Below are 20,800 nucleotides of genomic sequence, written 5' to 3' on the forward strand. Positions count from 1 at the left end.
TTAAAGACAGAACAATACAGAAAAATATTACAGCATCTATTTCTCTTAGAGGTGATAATCTCAATGAATATTTGCTGTTTCTTCAGCACCTTAAAAAAGTGACATTAGAAAAATAAGGCAGGAAAGTGGTAAGAGAATGGTAGAAGCAGCTCCTTGGAGCTGGAGGGACAGTAAAACTAAGGTAGTTTATTTGTTAATAGGGGGATAGATGACAAACATCTTAAAAGCAATTCTCCTTCCCACCATGTAAGATGCATATTTAAAAGTCATTTTAAGCCACCTACCAATAAATAGATGGACCTTAATTTCACTCGTAACCATCATCATCATAAGTATTCCAAAAAGCCCTATGTTATTCTGCAGTGCTTATTATTCAGCTAGTTAAACGTTTTCTCTGATGCAACTGCCAGAGTTTGTTGAAGTTTAACAGTAATAATTTCTGACAGAGAACTGTCACAACTGGTACACATTAACAACTGTCTTAGAGGTGCTGCAATGATAAAAATGTCAATAAGAGAAGGTAACTGCTGGGCCTCATTTCTGTCCAGGACCTACCAGAGCTCTCATTTGTCTGCATGCAGGCCACCACAGTGGTGTTCTCTGATTCTATTTGAAGCCCCATTGTAAAAGCTAAGCAACGAACCTTGAAATCACCAGCAAAAGCAGACAAAAGCATATTTGTAAGTTACTACTTCATGTTACTTCAGCTGCAGCTAACTGATAAATCAGGAGATAATAAGTAGGATAATCGCCTCTGCTCTATCTGTATTCCTTCCTCTTACCTATTCTGCTTATCTCACTCACACCTAAGTTTTTGATAATTTCTTCCCTTTGTTTATTTCATAAAACCCCCTCCATGGCCAACTACTTCCCTTTTGTTCATTCCCTTCCTCTACAATTTGCCTTAATACCAGATTTTACAAGTTTTGAAGATTATTCTCTCTCCCTATTTCCCTTGTATCTGCATGCCACTTCAACTTAAGTAAGAGAAAGAATGAAGAGCAAGAAAAAGTGTTTACACATGGAGAGGAGAAGAAAAACACATTCCTATGACAAAATACCCCTTAGTATCAGGAGTGAACATTTCTGGTTTACATGATTTGAACAAACTTTAAAACAGCCACATTATAAGAAATGGCTATCAACTGTGAGCAGGATTTTATTTCAGTCATGGGGTTTACATAATAAAGCAATATTGATTTTTATATGTCCCACATAAAAACAAAGAGCCTTATATTAATATGCCATTTGGGTTGCACAGATAATTGAATAGAGGAAATACCAGTTGAGTGCTCAGCCTGAACTTCTTCCTTACTCATACATACTAAAAGAAGCCAAATTACATAATACTTAAATAGGATGTATATTACATTCCATAGAAATAAGCCTGTGCCAAAGTAGTATTAAAATACTATAATAAAAGCTAATATAAAGATCTTTTAATAAAGATTTTTAGTCCTCTGTAGATCCTTCCATCAGCCCCAGCCCTTGACAAAGAACAGCTTTGGCCTCACAACATCCCTGTGAGGTAGGTTGTTGGTTATTTTGGTACAGCTGGGGAAACTGAGGCAAAGTGAAACTAAATTATGTGAACATAGCAGCTCAGTAGAAAACCTAGGCCAAATCCCACTCTCTTGGTCCCATGCTTCCCATGCTCTTGGTACAAAATGGGCTTGGCTTCTTTTCAGTGCACACAGTTGTTTTAGATGACACTTTCCAATCCAATATTCCAGACACACTTCTACTCCTGGTGACTCATTAATACTGTGATATGTTTTTAGTATTTGTATTCTGGCTAAGCAGAACTTCGCTGAAGTAAACACTGAACTTCATTAACCTTGCTGCATCCACACATACTCTTAAGCAACTGAAGATAAACCCATGATGTATGTACCATTTAGAAATTACTTCATAAAAAAAAGTCTTCATAACTATTTGAAACAATATCTCAGCCTTTAAGCATGCAGAAGTGAAAAATAATTTTCTTAAATACACAATTTACTTCCTAAGAGGATTGTTGAGCCATCTTGAAATTTGTCCTCAGTTCTCTCTTTAGGCAACAGGTCAGCTTCATACCAATGTGAAATCCTACCTTCTCTTTAAACACATTCTCCCAATTCATTGAAAGGAAGAAATAAAATGGGCTGCCTTCCCCAAGTACTGAACTTTAAACAGTTTTGCTGATTTAAAGTCAGATGAATCTGTCATTTGTGCAAGCAGTGCCTACCCACACAGCACTTATACTATCCAACATCTGACACTCCACTCCCTGCCTCAGGCTATGCACTTAAAGCTATCATTTAGAAAACAGCCCTCCTAATCCCTTCTCTTCTTACAGCACCTATGTTTTATTTGCATAATTTCCACTCTCCCTAATTTATTTATTAATCTTCCTTCCTGCTCTATTTCACTTCAAACAGTACATGGCAGAACTACAGGTGATGCTTGAGAAACCAAACTGTAGATAGACAATTGTAATGACTTAAGACTCCCCAGTTCTGTTTTCTGCTGTCATTTCTTCCTGCATCTGCTAGAGCTTGCAGCCTCTCCTATTAACCTCAATACAGACAAGCTGTCTTTTTAACTTTTTCTGGAGTTTATCTGCACTTATATGGCAGATTTCATTCCCTCTGTACATACCTAATTCATATACCTGAAGTACACATATTATTTTCTTATACTGCCACGTAAAAGCCCCTATTTATCATTAAAAACAAGTTGTAACATTAAAAGCTGAAAACAGCGAGAGAGAATTTGGGAACTAAGTTACAGTCCAGTAACAAAACCTGGATCGTGGCTGTTTATAAAGATAATATAGTACTCAAGATGGTTTTGGTATAATTTAGCTTCTTGGGCCAATTAAGAATAAATTTCTGACCATGTCAATATTGGAGAGAATAATAGTACTACTTTGTAAGTAAGCAACCTTATTTAAGCACATGAAGCCCTATTAAACCCAGCTCCATTTTAGTTAGGGTATTTGAAAGAAAACCAGAAGCAAGTTTCAAACTGCTCAAACAGGCAGAAATTAGAAAGGCAAAAGCTACAATTATTGCAAAAGCTCAGATAAGCAAACTCCAATGATGTGCAGCCCAATCAAATTTATATTGTGTTTACTTGACCTGAACAACACAGGGGTCTCAGTCATGGTGTGGTCAAAGTTTCCAAGAGCTGACACATGCAGTCAAATATCAAAAGCCCTATTCCCTGTCATGTCAGACCTCTAGCACAATTGCTACCATTAAAAATTCATCTACGTTACTGTGGACATGACTGGCAAAGCTAGCCACAAATACAAAACTGAAGTAACAGGAGACAGTCATTTTTAACTGTCAATTCCTCTTCATTTGTGAATAAGACTGAACATGACGCAGCTAAAGTCTGAGAGAAGGGCAGGGGCAAAACTAATCCTCTCCTATATTTATCATCAGCTCAAGTAAATACAGATTCCAGATACCTACAGTAGGCATTTGAGAAGTCTAATAAAATTACCTGGTTTTTAGCTTTTTAACATCCTTAAATACAGATTGTGTCACTGAGAAACACAAATCCAAACTGTTCTTTTCCCAGTAAGCACTGGACATTTCCATGTTCTACCAGCAAGCTGGTAACTTTATGGCTATGTTTTATTTTCAGCCAGAGAAAGTAAAACAGAACCTTTAAATTGGGAATTAAAAAGCAACCCACCATAAAAGCATGTCACATGCCACAGAGTCCCTGAAGTGGTACACAACTCCATTATATGGACTGGTATCTAGAATCTCATTTCTACAACTCACAACCCTTCATTTATGGAATAAGCCTTCAACAAGCATTTTGAAGGAATGAAAAGGACATTCTCAGCATGCCTCAAATAAAAGCAACAACAAACCAGGATAAAGTTGGAGTTGAAGAGTCTCCAAAGCTTCTGCAGAGGACTGACTCAGAATTTCAGGCATGCAGAGCAATTACGAAGAAGAAGCTGACAAGTGGCATTTTGAAAGCTGCTGGCAGCTATACGTAACACGAGAAACACTTATTTAAATCAGTTTAACGTTCTGTACTGCAGAATTCTGCTGCATTTCTGATTTTTTTTCCTTATGCCTCCAGAAAGAAACTGGAATGATATGCTTGAGAGAAGCCCCCAAAGAAACAACTTTAGTTATCAGTACCTGATGGGCTCCAGCAGTAGCAGCTATGCAGAGGTTAAATTTTTTCCCCATTTTTTTAATTCAGCAGAGGTACTTTTAAGTGAAAAGCAAATCAAAGCTTTATTCACACTCAACTCACAATCTCAAACCAGTCCTCTATGGTGGGAGCAAGAAGACACTGTGCCAAGTAGCAAACTAAACTTCTATGTATAAATAGAAGTTTTACTGATATGCACTGCTATAAGCTCTGAAATAGAGCCCACCTGACCATAAGGACAACTGCCTGCTCCAAGGCCTATCCCTGAAGAGATCCAAATGCTGTTTCCTCTGCTATTGTACAGTCATGAGCTCAAACTAAAACGTAAAGACTCACTGGACTCCAGAATCCATGTGTATTTCCATTTTATTTGATTTGAAACTTTTACAGGGTTTTCTTGAACTGCTAGGATTCACGCCCAAAAACCTCAAATATAGGTGGTACAATGGACAGTCTCATCTACCCTTCACACAGGAGACTAAAACTCTATTCATGTGCATTAGTGATCGCAATCTCTTCAGAGCATCAGGAAAAGCATAAGACTTCACATCTTTCTACCCCATCAAGTGACATGTCCATTTACCATGAATTCCACAGAAATTGTGACAACAACACTTTTGCTGGCAACAATGGATTTTCAAGGAAGATACATGGCTCAGAGTCCAAGGTATTGGTATCAGTCTTTCAGTGGGGTTTTGTTTCCAAATGAAGTCTCCAACTTTAGGAATAGTCTCTTGAGCCCTCTCTTTAATAGCAGCTTCTAGCAGAATTTTTATGGACAGTTAACTCTGCAAGGGCAAGGCCAGTTTTAGTCTGTGCTCAAAAGAACCAGGTGAAACCCCAGCCCCACCGAAGTCAACAGCAAAATCTGCATTGACCTCAGAGATGTAAATTTAAAGCAAGTCAGCAGTTAGTCAAAGGGAACCCAACTGGGTGATTCCTGAACTATCCTTATCTTCTGCACATACACAGTACTCTGACACATAAGCAAGCTTTGTTTTGTTCCCTTGTTTTTCTTGCCATTGGCAACTCTTATGGATGTTGGGTCTATTTTTTGGCATTTACTCTGAGAAACCTCAACACTGGAGCACACCACTATTGTACTTCATTTTGCTTCTGATGTAAAAATTCAGAGAAGAGAAAAACAGTTACAGCAGAACGCTTCTGGTACTTGACAGATTTGGTTCACTGAAACAGTTACAGGTAATGTTCTGTATTCCTAGTGTACCAGTGCCATTTTGCCTACTTCCACTAGATTAAGTAACTTTAAGAAGTCACTGCCTTCCATCATTACCAAACTTTCTGACTGTGAATAAACACCATTTATGAGTGGAGGACTGCTGCTTCAGACAGCTGCATGATTCACAGAAGTAGCCAAACAAATCAGGCTTAGCAGCTTTAGTTATGTCTAGTTATCTCTCTGTATATTAAGTTTTTCTGTTTATCAAGTAAGCATCACTCCTCAATAAACAAATAATTGTTTTTGATAGAAGACAGTTTTTTCTAGTATCGCTACTGCCACATGTCTCATTATTAAAAGACAAATTCTGAAGACTGTAGTTGGAGTCTGGATGGATACCTCTGTGTCAAATCAAAATGCTAAGTCTTAGTGCTTTAGGGTGAGAAAGACAAACTTCATGACAAAAACCAAAATAAAACCCTATTTCACTACAACATTTTACCATTATTTAAATATACTGCAAATTGATATCAGAAACAAGGCAGGCATTTCTTTTGTGGATAATAGAAAAAAATACTTGGACAACTTAGAAAACGGCTAATGCAAACAAACCATTCAAACCCATCATTCCTCAAATCTGATACTGAATGAGTTTTAATTTGTTTTGCAGTTACTTCCGTACAGCACTCTAGAAAGGTAAACAAACTACAGCTCTGTTGGACTTGGATACTATGAGTGGTATGGGACGCTCCAGCAGTCTCTAGTAGGCTATGGCTACACATGACAGGATTCCTCAGAAGGGGAATGAACAGGTTTGTCATTAAGGTCACTTAAATCTTTGTCATAGCAAATTGGAACCAAATGGCTGACTTCTGCAGGATTTCTGGCAGGAATCCAGTAGAGCTGGTTTCAAGTTTCAGATGGCCACTAAAACAGCTGTAACCTTCTCTTCCAGAAGTTGTGATCCACATGGTGTCCACAATGAGTGCATCAAGTCTGAGGTAGTCAACCTTTACGAAGGCTCAGTATCTGAACATAAAAAGATTTTGAAATGACCACTGGCTGTAGGTATCTTTCTGAGCAATTAAAGCACACTGATGACTCTTGTTCAATCATTTACATTAATTTGCCCCATATCCAATGGAGAAGTTGCAACATATGCTTCCACAGTGCAGGAGAACCAATCACTTATGTCAAAGCAGTCTGCACTTGCTGCAGTAGATCCAGCAGAAATAAGGTGGCATGTTCATCATAGCTGTTAGCTGTAGTTTAGTTACCTTAGTAGAAGGGTTACCAAAAAAGCATTCCTTAATTGTAATGTGTGTGCAGCTCTACTGATCCCCAAGCACAGCATACTGGTTGTCTAGCTGAAGTTTAAGTGCCTGGTTTTTTGAGACCTCCTCCCTACCTCTAGTTTTGTATTTTACTACTTCAAAGCTCTTCTCCATTTCTTTATCCCTAAGGGAAAATAAATGTAATCAGTAAATATCTTATCACTAATTTGTGAATTGTGAATTTCTAGTCCATTTCCACCCCATCCCAACAAAAACATTACAAACACAGAACAAACACTAAGATCTAGAGTTTAACAGAACACCTAAATGTTCCCAAGCAAATATTTTTAAATCTTATTTCCAAAATAAGTACACCTAGTACAGTTTACATTAACAGTCTCAAAGTAAATTTAAGTGCATTTATGAAAAATAGGTTCTAGAAAGCAGATGTAGTTTTCTAGAACACTCATTCAGAATTTCATCTTGGCTCAACTTGCACCATTCAAATCACAAAGCATCAATAACAGCATGTCTCCTTTGCTACACCAAAAAAAAAAAAAAAAAAAAAAAACCAGAGGAAACAAAGCTTCTCCTAAGCTGTATTAAACAGTAACATAGCAAGCAGGAGGGAAAAAAAAACAGTAACAAAAAACCATCCCAAATCCCCCAAGTGAATTAGGTACTGGCCTAGCCATCTCTTCTACTGGAAATAAGGTTATAGGAAGATCAGGATTAAAAGATAGGGTGAGACCGGAGTCTTCAGGACCACATAATACAAAACACTTCAGCAAAACTGGGGGAGCTCATCTCTGCAAATCACAGCTCAAACAGCAAGTGTATTACTTCGTAGTTGTACTGCACTCCTCCGGTTAAACCACTTCCACATCTCTAACAAGAAGGCTGCAAGCTCAGGACTTCTACATCTGTCTGCTGAAGGAAGTAACACAGAGCCTCACCATGGCTAGTCTAGTTTCTGAGGGAAGCAGATGCTGTCAACAGCAGAAATATTTGGTGAAATCTTTCAGCTATCAAAGAACACAACTGGCAGTCTTGTTTGGCTATCTCACTGGGCTACATCCTATGAAAGTTATTTCACAGGAACAGAGTTGGACAATACATTTATCACCCCTTAGTTATTTCTTTTCTCTGGAAATATTCAGGCTTAAGCACTAGGACAAAATAAGAACTTAGAGGAGGCAGTTAGAAATCTCTTGGAGAATCAGTGGAATGCACTTACTTTCGACTGTCTACGAGCTTGGCGGTGGACTGCAGTGAGGGGAACTGCGTGTCACTGTAGATCTCTGGTGGTCCTTGCTGTGCTCTCCGTGGCCGCCCGCCTTCCCTGGCACCTGGCGGCCGGTACACGCCACCAGTCTGCACCGGTTCTGGAGCTTCTGTAACTAGGAAAAACAACAAGATTCACACATAAGAACAAGGCTGCATTCATAGTTGAAAAGAACCCAAAAACAACCAACACACAAACAGAACTCCACAAAGAAGAAATGAAAAGAATCTTACAAGAATGTTTTTCCATCTTTTAAGTTTTGGAAGCAAGTTTTAGAAAAGGCAGGAAACCAGGTGTCACCTAACTTAACCTACACTCAGTCAAATTGAAACGTGGATCCAGTGTATCGTCTCACAAAGCTTAAGGAATCCAAGCTAGTAATGAGGACTTCGTTTCTCATTTGCAATTTATTAGCAACAATTTATACACATTTAAAACAGAACTAAACACATAATTATACAGATGCCAAATCTTATTTAAAACACCTCTCCAGATGCAGAGGGGACTGCCCAAATAGTTTGCACTTAAGGTAAAAATCTAAGATGAAATAACACTAATTAGGTTTACCTCCTTTACAAATGAGAAAGAACATAGGCTATTTTTCAATTAATTTCTCATTGGAAAAGAATATTCTGAACTCAGAGGACAACTAAGTAGTTTATCTTCACTGATGTTAATAAACTACACTTAATAAAAAAAACAGAATCCTATCCTAGTAAAAAAAATCAATTTTGCAATGTCATGTTCTCAACATTTTAAGAACTGATCTGAAAAGTGTCCTATTAATGGTCACAATAGATCAGATACTGTCTGAACATCCACTAAAGTGTTAAAGCAGCATTTTTAGATCAACAGAAATGCTTCCAACAGGTTTTTTACAGACTGCAAAACAGAGGGATCTCCTGCAAAGACAGAATGCTTCCCCCTATTTTGAATTTGGAAATCAAAAAATCCTTCCACATGTGTTTTAAAGTATCTAACAGATTCTGATTGAAAAAAAAAAAAAGTCTGAATTTAATTTACCAATTGGTTCAACAACAGGGGCTGGTGCAGGAGCTGACTTGTTCCAAGGACCAGATGATCTGTCTACACCACCACTACCACCAGTCTCTTCCCAACTGTCACCAGGTTCTTCTCTTTTTTCACTTTCATCATCATCTTTTTCACTGTAAGAGAAAAATAACCAGTAGCACCTTACAAACAGAGGCTTAAGATTTGCCAGAGATTACACAATCCCCTAAGACAAGATTTCATGGCTGCCACGCTGAAGATACTAAATTGAACTAGACTACGTTAGTCATAGTCCTGTAATCACTGTACTAGCAATTCCATCGAAACAATTTCTGGCATGCTGCTACATAACTTGGCAACTGAAAAGGAAAAAAGCTCCTAAAAGAATAATAATTTAAAAAATTCAACTTGAACAAAGTGATCAGAGAAATTGGCATCTTATTTTGAGCAGAAAGGCTTTTTTTCTACTAACACAGTCATGCATTTGGAAGGGATGACAAGACAAAGCAGGAAAGGTCTACAAGTCCAGCTTCCATAAAATGCTTTAGTCAAGAGGAAGAAATAGTGGAATAGTGCTGAAAGAAATGAAGTCCTGAGATCACTTTTCCTATAACCACAATCCCCTAAGGAACACCCTTATATGTATGGGTAATATACAATCGACAAACAAACTCAGATCTCTTTTCTTAAAGCAGGCAAAAAAAAAAAAAAAGAAGCACAAGACAAAAAAATGTAATTTTTTTTAAACATAGACTCAATGCAAAAGCTCGGCTGTATTTTATTTAGACTATTTTATTTTGCATAGATGTAGTCAGACACACAAAATAATTTGCTGGCCAAAGCTACTACAGAAAGCTGTGTGGTAAAGTAGGACAGATATGGAGGGTGAGGATGTTAAAAAGAATCAAGACACTGATCTCAACAGCAGCATGTGAATTCAGAAGTTTAGAATACACCATATCCTACTAAGCATGATCTGTGTAAGCTTTCTGTGTAAGTAATAGTCAGAGAACAGAAAAAAAATGCCTGTAAATGGCCTTTCACTGTTCATCCAAACATAGTAACAACCATAGTTGCAAGGTGGCCCAAGGGCCTAAACACCTTATTTTAAATGATAGTCAGAAGCACTGTCTACAGACTTAACTACAGCAGAGGAAGCACAGGGAGCATCCCACCCCCACCAGACACTCTGTATCTTTGTTTCATCAAAGAGACCTCCAGAGATGGATAATTTATAATCTCTAGTGAGTTTTAATTCTATTTACTTCTCCACTCTTCCCTTGAATCCACTAATTGAATAGTTACAAAATCCTGTGGCAAAAACTTCAACAGCATGAAAAATATTTGGAATGCTGGCCTTTGTCTGGAAAACTAAAGTAGAGGCTTTTCAGTCAAACAGCACCAGCAGTCAGTCAAGCTGCAGCTCACTGGTTGTCTAAGTGGACATGTGATTATCTGCTGTGACACTTCAATGCCATGGACAGCTTGTGGGACAAATTAATGCAAATGGCCCTAAGAACTAGTTAACTGAAAGGAGTGGGGGAAATGCTATGATCCAAAAGAGTAAATAATTCCAGAAATGTCAGACCTGCTCAAACAGAAGAAAGCATCTATTGCACAGGTTACAGGTAGGCTGATTTTAAGATGACATTATTTGGAACATCAATACCTGGACAATGAGGATTATCTGACATTCTCAGTCTACAACTGAGATCATAAAACCCATTTTTCTGACCTGATAAGTTTTTTTAACCAGGACAGACATAAATAGACTTACTTTACACCAAACAATAGGAAAAGTCTAATAAAAAAACAAAGAATCATGGATTAGATTCATAAACACAATCCTGTGGGATCTTATCATGAGACACTACTTTTACCAAGTGTATTTTTGGTTTTTTGAAATACAAGTGCAATGGTTCAGGAATTTGCTCCCCAACTGAAGATGCTAAGTAGACTGAGTCAGATACCCTTACAGTGGTCAAATGATTCAATGGGAATTACTATCCTGCACTACTCTGAGAAATTCCTACTTGACTATCTTTATGGAGCAGAATGTTAAGCATTTTTAATAAAAAAATCCTGACTCCCAAACAAAACAGATAGATCTAAAGTATTAACAGAGATTTAGAAAAATCTCTGGCAGAGACTAGTCAAAGTTGAATTACCCAGTAGCAAACTTATCAAGCCTCTCTTTAACTGGACTCCATGGAAGCAGCTCTGGAGAAAAAACCCATCCTTTCATCTTTTTTAGACATTGGTAAGGATTATACTAAAGAAAAAAAAGAAGAAAAAGTAGTACCTTATTTGCATGGATTGAACTCTAAGACCACTATAATCAATTTCTTCCTTTTGTTCAAACTCCTTCCAATCATCCTCTTCCTGTAAGAAGAGAAAAATATAAGTTATCACTTTCTCTGTAACCAAAGTAGAAAAGAAGAACATAACTAAAAAAAAAACCTGAGGGTGAAGGTACAGTTCCAGAAGAAACCAAACTGTGTGCCCTGCTGCCAAGAGGGGAAAGAACTGCACACCCTCATCCCCTAAATTACTGTGTCACCTGGGATACACCTGAGAGCTAACTTTAACTCACAAGAACAGCTAAGAAATGCCCCAGCAAAAAGTCGTTCAAGTGAAAGAAAACCACATCACCTCAGCACAAACACATCAGGAAGTCAAGGAACAACCAAGTATGGAACAGGACCCTGCAGTCATGACAGGGCAACACAAGAGCAAGACCCCTCCCTTTCACTAACAGGAGACTTGAATGCACATAAAGCTTTAAATACACTTTTCCATCACCTATTTCATGAGGCAAACAAAAACGAACATTTGGAATACCTTACAGTGGATTTATGACAAAGATTAATAATAGTACATTTGACTTTTTCACATTCACAGCCTTGTTTCCTAAACAGTGTTTTCTTAACAGTAGAAAGGTCAGCTTCAAAACCACAGCAATCTTAGTACACAAAATATGTGTATCTTTCAAAAGAACCACTTGAGGGGTTTAAAATGGGAGTTTGTTTGGGGAAAGAGGGACTCACCTAAGTGGAGACAATTTTGTCCTACTGTGTCATCAAGGAGAGTCTGGGATTATTAAGTCAGACCAAAAATGGACCAGAACAGATAAGCAGTCCTCCCATATTCCCAGTCCCAGCTTTAAGACACACGCAGCCAAATTAGTAGTTTACCTAATTCTTACACTCTATGTGAAATGCAGCTATATTCAACCAAATAGGAAGACCTTGTGAGCAGAGTCTGCCAAAGGTACAGTCCCCTTTCCACTGAACGGCTGAGAATAAAGCTGCTTTTAGAGCCCTGTGGTGGGCTCTCCTTCACAGTCGGTCTCCATCAGAAAAACTTTGACCTGCTTTAGAGTAACAGCAGAAATAGGAAATGACCTCATGTTAACTGCACTGTCTGCTGAAGATTCAGTATTCTGGAAGAGCTGCAGTCTACAGTTCTAAAATATTTTAGTTTTCTTACATCCCCATCTCCATGGAAACATTAATTTCCAAGCTAACATACCTTTCACATTTAATGACTTTTGTTTCTAATCCAAGTACTAGCTTTAGTCAAAGCCAGATATTTTGCAAGCAAATGAGCTGCTGAAAGATTAGCACTGACCTTTATCTACTTAGAAAGCTACTGCACCTGTCAAGCTCCCCAGGTTAAACAACAATAGGAAACAGGAGAGTATTTCTAAAAATTCACTTTGAAATATACAACATTAGAACTCTTGTATCAATCTAGCCCAACAAGATACTATCCTTAAATCACGGATCCTCTATGTAAGCATGAAGGAAGCAAGGTATCTAACTTCCAAAAGCCCTTTCACAAGCCATCTTTTTGCACTCTTGAGAGTATAATGTCATAGGGGTAAAGATTCGATTGGTAGCAGTTACACAGGGAATGCAACCCCAGATTCCTACGTGCTGAGGCCTCCAAAGGAAAACAATACCAAGAGGCAAAAAAAGCAAACCAGAAATAGAGATAAAAGGCACAAGTGATTTTTTGGGTCCTATCTGTCCGGTTTACAGCAGATAAATGTATAACAAAGGTAAGGCATGTGTCAAGCGCCACAATGTAAAGCCATCAGAAAACAGTAGAGCATTTGTTATTATTCGTTTAAAAATATACAGCATTAGAGCTCTTATAACTACTTCTGGTTTAAACTGCATTACTTCAGTGCTGATATTGTAGACAGGAAGAACAAGGGCGGAGGAAGAACGGAGGAAGAAACAGAGAGCTACTAACTCCTAAGCTTCTCCTGCATTCTCATGGTTTCACTGTAATATGCTACAAAAAAAAACCCCAAAAAACCAAAACCAAAAAAAACCCCACAAAAAAACAAAACAATCCCCCGAAAAAACGTATTGGCAGCAAAACCCTCCTGGCAACGAGGCACAGAGCTCGGCGGACTCTGGGGGAATCTTATCGCCAAGGTCCACACGCCACGCTGCACGGCCCCAGGTGGCACCTGACGCAAACCTCCGGTTCCGGCCGCAACACCCAGAAACCGGGCAGGGAGTGCCGGGCTGAGCCGCAGCTGCAGAGCGGGAGGGGGCCCAGCTTTCTGGCCTCCCCCAGGGCAAGGACTGCCGACGAAGGCTCCCCCCACCCCGCCAGCAGCAACAGAAGCAGCGGCAGCGCCCGCCCGGCGGCCCCGGGGCGGGGCCGGGAGCGCCGCCAGCCCCGCACGGCCCCGGGCGCCGCATGGCGGGGCGGAGGCGGCGCCCCCTGCCGGCAGGAACCCGCGGCCTCCCCGCCCGCACCTTGCTCGCCGCCTTGGCCGAGGAGCCGCCGGCGGCGCTGGAGGCGGAGGCGGCCCCGGAGCCGCCACCCTCAGTCGATCGCGGGGTCCCCGCGGCCGCGCCCGCCGCGTTGGAGCCGGCGTTAGAAGCGCTAGAGGCGGCAGCGGCGGCGGCACTTCGGCTGCTCTTCTCCTTCCGTTTCTTCTTGTCCCGCTTGGCGAAGAAGTCGTCCAGGCTCCGCTCTTCGGTCTCCGCCATGGCGGCGGCCGGCCGGGGAAAGGAGGGCAGCGGCGGCCCGGGCTAAGAGACGAGCGGCGCGACCCTCCCGCTGCTCGGCGAGCGCAGCCACCCGGCTGCGGCGGCGGCTGCTGCTGCGGCTGCAGCGGCGGCGGCGGCTCCTGCCCGGGCCCGCCCGGCGGCCCGCGCACCCCACGCCTGACGCGGCCCGCAGGGAGCGGAGGGGCTGAGGGGAGACGGGGCGGGGCCGCACCCCTGACCGCGCACGCGCCGCCCCGCCGCGGCCAATGAGCGCCGCCGGCCGCTCGGGGGTGTCTCCAGAAAGGGGCGAAAAGCGCTGACGTTGAGGCGCGTGAGGACGCGCGCGGCGGGCGCGGGAGGGCGGCGGCGAAGCGGCCGCGGATTGGCCGAGCCGGGTGGGACGGCGCGTGCGCGCTCGGGGCCCGGGCTCGCGCCGGCCCCTCCCGCCCCGCCCCCGCCGTTCCGCGGGCGGCGGGGCCGGGACCCGCGCCCTGGGCGGGAGCGGCTCGGTGCGCCCGCCCTGCCGGCCGCGGGGCCAGAGGGCGTCCTGCCCCTCTGCTCGGCCCTGGCGAGGCCACATCTGGAGTGATCTGCCCAGTTCTCGGTTCATCAGGACGACCTTCTGGAGAGGGTGCGGTGGAGGGCCGCAAAGATGATGAGGGGTCTGGAGCACCTCTTTTATGAGGGCAAGAGGGACTGCAGGAGCGGGGCCTGCTCGATCTAGAGACGCAGACGTGGGGGGGTCTTACAAATTTACATAAATGTCTCCAAGGTAGGTGACGAGTGAGTTCCGGGCTCTTTTTCATAGTGCCCAGCAAAAGGACACGGAGCAATGGTCGTAAGCTAAATCACGAGAAATTTCACCTCAGCATGAGGAAGATGTTATTTATACTGAGGATAGCAGGGCACTGGAAGAGGCTGCCTGGAGAGGGTGTGGAGTCTCCCTGGAGACATTCAAACCCCTCCTGGATGCGTTCCTATGTAACCTCCTCTAGGTCATCCTGCCTTGGCAGCAGAATGGACTGGATGATCTCTAGAGGTCCCTTCCAACCCTAACAATTCTGTGAGACCAGCAGCAGCTCCTCTGGAAGCCCTTGGCTGCTTCCGCCATTGGGTGCAGGCAGGCCCTTTCTGTCAGGACCCCTTCCAAGGAGGCTGAGAGAACTGCTGAAGCAGCCCCAGCAGTCCTCAGCTGGTCCCTCAGGCTCAGGACACTGCTTGGCCAGCCCAGCTTCCCCCAGCCCTTGAGGAAAGGTGACATTCATTCCCAATGTGGACTGCGAGGACAGAGGCCTGCCTCCCACACCCCAGCAAGGCCTGTGAACTTACACTGTCATTGCACAGGATGCAAGGAAGTCATTTAGCTTTCATCTTGGGTCTGTGTGGTTAAGTGAGTAAGTCTTGAAACACCACTCTGTCTAGGATGTCTGGATGCTGCTTTTCTGACTGGCATTGAAGCCTAGGGAATATATGCTGGAAAACAAACTTCACAGTTGGTGTCTGCAGATTGCTACCTCTCACTTTGGATACTGTAGTGACCTTTAGGTCTGGAAAAAAACCTGTGTGTTTAAAATGTTCACTGTGGCTTCAAATCACGTCAAAAGCTTTGAGGCAGGACATTTGGAAAAACATCCTCAGCCTGTCATGACTCATAAATAATTACATGAAACACTGTTTCCGATTACTTACTTCTTTCATCAGCCATCTAAAGGAGATAGAAGTTCCTACTGGTAAAGTGTGAGCCCAAGTGAGAATTACCCATCAAATATGCATTGATTTGTGTTACAATTGTATAAAAGTAGGCATGTTTGTATTCTGGAGTTATTTAGTATAATTTTGTACATGTCATATTTTCACTTCAAATAATTATCTATGCGTGTATTAGCATATAAATTAAAAGTTTTCCCACCCTTTGGAGGTTGACAGTCTCAACTTATGTCCATGACAATGCTGTTAATTAGTGTTTTCCATCCGTATTTCTCAGGTTGTTTGAAAGAACAGGCAAGGTGCCCTTGATGTTGCAGAAAGAGGTTAAATACACGATGTCTTCATGAGATGTTTTGTAGCTGTGAGTAACTGAGTCACTGTAGTCAAGCATTCTGCCTTTTGGAAACCTGTTACAATCCTCTTTTTATGTGTCACCCAATGTCCTCCTTGTATTTTTACTACCTGTGTGCTTAGAGGATTTGAGCCTGCACAGAGCAGGCCCTAGAGAGCTAAAAGTTGCAAGCACAATTCATTTGGTAACACCAAGAATGTCACGTGATCAGTGACACTTTCCATTTGTGATAGGAATCATTACTGAAGTAGGGAGCAAATTTGGTAGCAAAATCTCATTTTTCTGTGCCTCCTGGGTACTCCCTTCCTACTGTCCCCTTCAGCTAGTGGAAGGTCATGTGGAAGGTGTGACAGGGAACAGCTAGGTGTGGAAGAGTGTTTGACATTCCTGTTGTCAAAGTGCTGCATTCCCTTGCGTTCGTGCTCCTTTATTTCTTGGGAAGCCAACATACCTCCAGCACTGCCCCATGCTGCGACTTGCAGGCTCAGCACTGGGGATACCATTCAACTAAGGAGACAGTTCGTGTCCCTCAGCTTTTGTGGTAGATAACCTAATAATGTACTAAGCACAGTGCTGTGCCTGATTGTAAGCCGATAATTTCTTGAATTTCAGCAACTGGTGAAATATTTTCATTGTATTATTACGGATAGTCCCATTATCAGGCTGGAGAATGTAAACCCGATGCCTTTTTGCAGCTTTTAGCATCTGCGTCACTTGTCTCTTGCAAACACAGTACTGTAAGGCTGGAATGCCCAGCTCTGGATTAGAAACTTAATACCTGTCAGGAGCAGTGCACCAGGAAACATTTCAGCTGTTAAATCTGGAACAGACTCAGCAGAAATCATGGAAAATAGCAGCAGCTAATCTAAGTGGAAGGCTTAGATCCCGACTTAAAGACATGTCTCGGTGCCTTAAAGGAAGCATTAGTTATGCAATTATGCTTGGATTTACCTCCCACCTCTAGTTTTATTTTTATGTAAAGTTGTGAAAATGTGCTGATGCATGGCGTTTGTATTTCTATGCAAATGCATTGCATCAGCTTTTACCATTACAATTTTTATTGTGTACAAAAGTTAGATGCAGAAAAAAGATCATTTTTTGTGTTTTTGTTTTCCTTTCTCAAATTCAATGTCCCTCAATACTTGTACAGAGAACACTTGGCTGAAGAATGGCTCGCAGGCACGGACTGGCAGAAGTGATGTCTGTAATGCAAGGAATATATCCAGAATGCCACATTGCTGTGCCGGGAGCATGAGCTCAGCACACGGCTCCCTGCTGCACTGTGCATCACTGATCTGTGTGACCTGCCTTTGGCAAGACACGGCGCTCCAAATGCCTCTGCTCAGGTACAGATTCACCCCCAGGACTCCGAGGACTTTTCCTCTCCTCCCCATGCAGTGGTGCTTGCCTGCTTCTTCTCCATTCCTTAGCTATGGCAAGTCCTGGTATGCCTCTGCTCAGGTACAGATTCACCCCCAGGACTCTGAGGACTTTGTTTCTCTCTCCTCCCCATGCAGTGGTGCTTGCCTGCTTCTTCTCCCTTCCTTAGCTATGGCAAGTCCTACCATGATGCTACTCCCTGTATGTTTTGGAGCATTTTGTAAAGCCTGAGACATGAAGCACTACTGCATGTAGGGAAAGCGATGCGGCAGTCACTGTTCACTTGGAGAAACTGAAGGAAGGAAAGTTGGAGTGAGTTGTGGGTGATGCAAGAGTTAGGAGCAGACTGGTCTCCCACTGTTTCATCTTCCTTTGTACCCAAAAATCTCCATTCTGTTACAAGAAGGTGACAGCATTGCGAACTGCTTTGACATTTGTAGAGCACAAGCAGAAAAACATTCAGTAACTCCTGGGCAGATGCCTGCTTAAGGAAATTGGAGAAGGTGCCCTTAGGTGCAGAGCAGCTTGCAGAAGGGTTCTGGTGGAGTCCTTGTCACATCATGGGCCCACTTCTCTTTAGGAGCTTAACCTTCCTCTAAGCTCAGAGTTAGCTGTAGTTTCAGACCTCTACAACCACAAGGAAGAACTTTTATCATGCTCATTTCTCCACCACTGATTGCCATCTGAACACAGGCACTGGTGCCGGCAGTGCATGGCGGTTTGTTAAACTGTTAAATTTTAGACTATGCCAGAGTGAAAGTGACCTTAAAAATAATCTTTTAATCACAGAATCGGTATAATAGTTCTTATATTAAAATATAACCAGTAGAATGATCGGCTAGAATACCAGTTTTTAGCTGGTGTGCTATGTTGCTGCTGAGTGTGAAATCTTAAATGAGGCAGGGGCTCACACAGAGCTGTCACCCTCTCCTTCCCCCGAGGATACAGCAGTGTGGGTTCAGGCTGTGGTGCAGAAGAAGCTTTGCCTGGCTGGGAGAAGTGTAAAGTACACATCTGGTTTGATAGCACAGCTCATCTGACCTAGTGAATAGCTATCACCAAAGGGGTGGCTGTGCTTTACAGTCTGGACTAGTTCCTCTCCCCATCCCTGTGCTGTCATTGGTAGATGTCTGTCCCTTCAGTGGCCTGATTCAGGAAACCAAGTGGCAGGAAAGTTTTCCAGCATTTTGCAGGGCTAATTTTCTGCTGATTTTGAATCTTGAGCTATCTCCAGAGACATCAGACGGATGTTGATGCTACCATGAGATGAGGCAATGGCACATAGCACATGAGGGGGAGCAGAGATGTCTAACAGCAACTGGCTGTTAGATTGTATTATCTGTGCTCTCTGACTGCATGCTGAGTGTTCATAACAGCAAATGCCACAAATTCCTTCACAGGAATATAGGTGTGAGAGATACTGCAGTGAGAGATAATAACATCTGTTTTCTGGTGCTGATTTTCTGAGGAAAACCAGTTGGAAACATGTTCATATGTATTTAATAAAGCAACTGCCAGACTAGAGGATAAATATAATGCTAAATCAGTTTATGAACCTTAGTGCTTACAAATAGTTGTGAAAGCCTTTAATCTCTCATATACTCAATATCCCATCTCACCCAGTGAAGACTATCAGTGCTTAGACAGGATTCAAGCAGCCTGGAGGGGCTGCCTAGCCAGCTAGGCACCCACAGGAGTCTGTGTAAAAGTGCAGAGAGATTTCTTCAACAAGAGCTTTAGCACTTAATAAGAATGCACTTTGATTTAGAAGGGCCAGATGTGCCACATGTGACTTTTGATGGACTATTCACAAAAAAAATCTTTTCTGTGGTTTTTGGTCTTTGCTAGGAATAGACAGAAAAACTGTGGGAAATTCATTATTTATGCTTAGATGCTTCCTCCTTTTCCAGACACTTCTCTGTGCTGAAATACCTTGATGATTTTGAAAGTAACTATTTCCATTCCAAATAATAAACATCTTAGTATTAACCTAATTTAATTTTTTATGGAGTATAATGGATCATGGCATATAAAAACTTTTTAAAAATCTTTCTTTCACATCTGAGTATAACTGTTGACTCAGAATTTCATCAGGTTTATCTCCATGAGTGACATTTATAAAGAAAGTTTCACAGTGGGAAAGTCAGTTGCTTTTCATACCAGAAGCATCACTAGAAGATAGCAAATGGATCTGAATCTAGATTGTATATTATGTTTTTTTAAATTCCCTCTTCACTTTCAAATCATAAGGAGATTGTTCTCTTCTGTGTCAGGAATGAGTGGGAGGTTATGTTTTGTTAGTGCCAAAAAGTGATAATTCCTAGACACCAACCAGTTAGCCCCAACCCAAGGGCGTGGGCCATCTAATTTCTTGTATCACTCTTTGTGTGTATTTTCTCTCATCATTAGATGGAATCTCAGCTTGGTAACTTCTGTCCGCACTGATGTATAAGAAGGTATTATTGCTGCTCTGAGGAGCCTATATTATATGAGGAAAAAAACCCAGAATCTGCCATCATCTGCCTTTATTTTGGTTGTTGTTGAATAATCTTTTAATCCAGTAATTTTTTTATCAAAATCTTGCAGGTGGTATATGCCAGATGGACTTTTTGCAGAGATTAAATGAAGGATCATTTATCAGGCAACTGCATCAGGAAGGATTTTTTCTGTGTGGGGGAATGTACAAGGAAAGGCATGACAACATTTGTGTCCCTATTCCTGTAATCCACTGGTGGATCAAGTTTAGTGGATTTGGAGAGTATTTGATTTTCAGTCATTAAAATCTAAGTAGCTTTCTTAGGTAATATTTCAATTAAAAATCAAAATATCTAAAGTCTACCTCTCATATGTGCTATATGCCACTGTGTTCTCTAATATATGCCATTTCTCAGTAGTCTTTGAGTCCCTTTAATAAACTGCGTTGTCACCTAGTGCAACTGTTAGTCTTGTGAAGTCCCAATCCAACAAACACATGTATGGTTAACTTCTTTGCTGTGCAGAAACTTGTGTGATAGGAGCTAAGGTTCATTATGTTTCTCTGAAAATGCAAGCTCCATCTTGGTATTTTATGTGTCCATACTGCACATGCAATACAATGAAGTTATCAATGTTTAAAATATAAAAGAAAGTCAAAAGTGAAAGATGGAGAAATCTTTTCCCTCATGATGCCATCAAAATAGAGGCAACAACCTAAGGTTAGCCATCAGGTTGATGCTATGTGGATTCCTGTTCAAAAGAAGTGTGGCTGACCTGCCTTGGAGGGAAGTTGATATTAAGAAAGAGCAACCATATAAAAACAAATATAAAAATATGTCAATATATCAAAAAGTATCAAATTTTCACAAACTGATACCCTGGCTTGGACTTTCAGTAAACAGTGAAAGGATGTAACCTGCATGCAGACAGAGCAGCTGTTGCTCTTCTGCACCT

General features: G+C 41.8%; 1 protein-coding gene and 1 long non-coding RNA gene across 5 annotated transcripts in view; one reads left to right on the top strand and one right to left on the bottom strand.

The window, feature by feature from the left end:
- CDV3 (CDV3 homolog) overlaps window positions 1–14,180 on the bottom strand; it is a 16,908-nt gene extending 2,728 nt beyond the window's left edge. Inside the window, exons 1-6 of one of the 4 annotated variants that reach the window (XM_068204978.1) lie at window positions 13,696–14,180; window positions 11,220–11,299; window positions 8,930–9,072; window positions 7,859–8,021; window positions 6,756–6,805; window positions 4,516–6,376 (exon numbers count right to left, since the gene is read on the bottom strand). In XM_068204978.1, coding sequence (XP_068061079.1) covers window positions 6,360–6,376; window positions 6,756–6,805; window positions 7,859–8,021; window positions 8,930–9,072; window positions 11,220–11,299; window positions 13,696–13,932 — 690 coding nt within the window. In that variant the 5' untranslated portion in view covers window positions 13,933–14,180 and the 3' untranslated portion in view covers window positions 4,516–6,359. Of the gene's footprint in view, window positions 1–4,515; window positions 6,806–7,858; window positions 8,022–8,929; window positions 9,073–11,219; window positions 11,300–13,695 lie in introns of those variants that run through there. The other 3 variants (XM_068204970.1, XM_068204996.1, XM_068204987.1) reach the window with 3 other exon arrangements.
- Window positions 14,181–14,438: 258 nt separating this feature from the next.
- LOC137482580 (uncharacterized) lies at window positions 14,439–20,209 on the top strand. The gene is made up of 2 exons (XR_011004158.1): window positions 14,439–17,337; window positions 19,958–20,209. It is a non-coding gene; the product is annotated as an uncharacterized lncRNA (long non-coding RNA).
- The last annotated feature ends 591 nt before the right edge of the window (window positions 20,210–20,800 follow it).

This window comes from Anomalospiza imberbis, chromosome 1 (assembly GCF_031753505.1).
Source record: "Anomalospiza imberbis isolate Cuckoo-Finch-1a 21T00152 chromosome 1, ASM3175350v1, whole genome shotgun sequence".
In the NCBI taxonomy this organism is placed as follows: Eukaryota; Metazoa; Chordata; class Aves; order Passeriformes; family Viduidae; genus Anomalospiza; species Anomalospiza imberbis.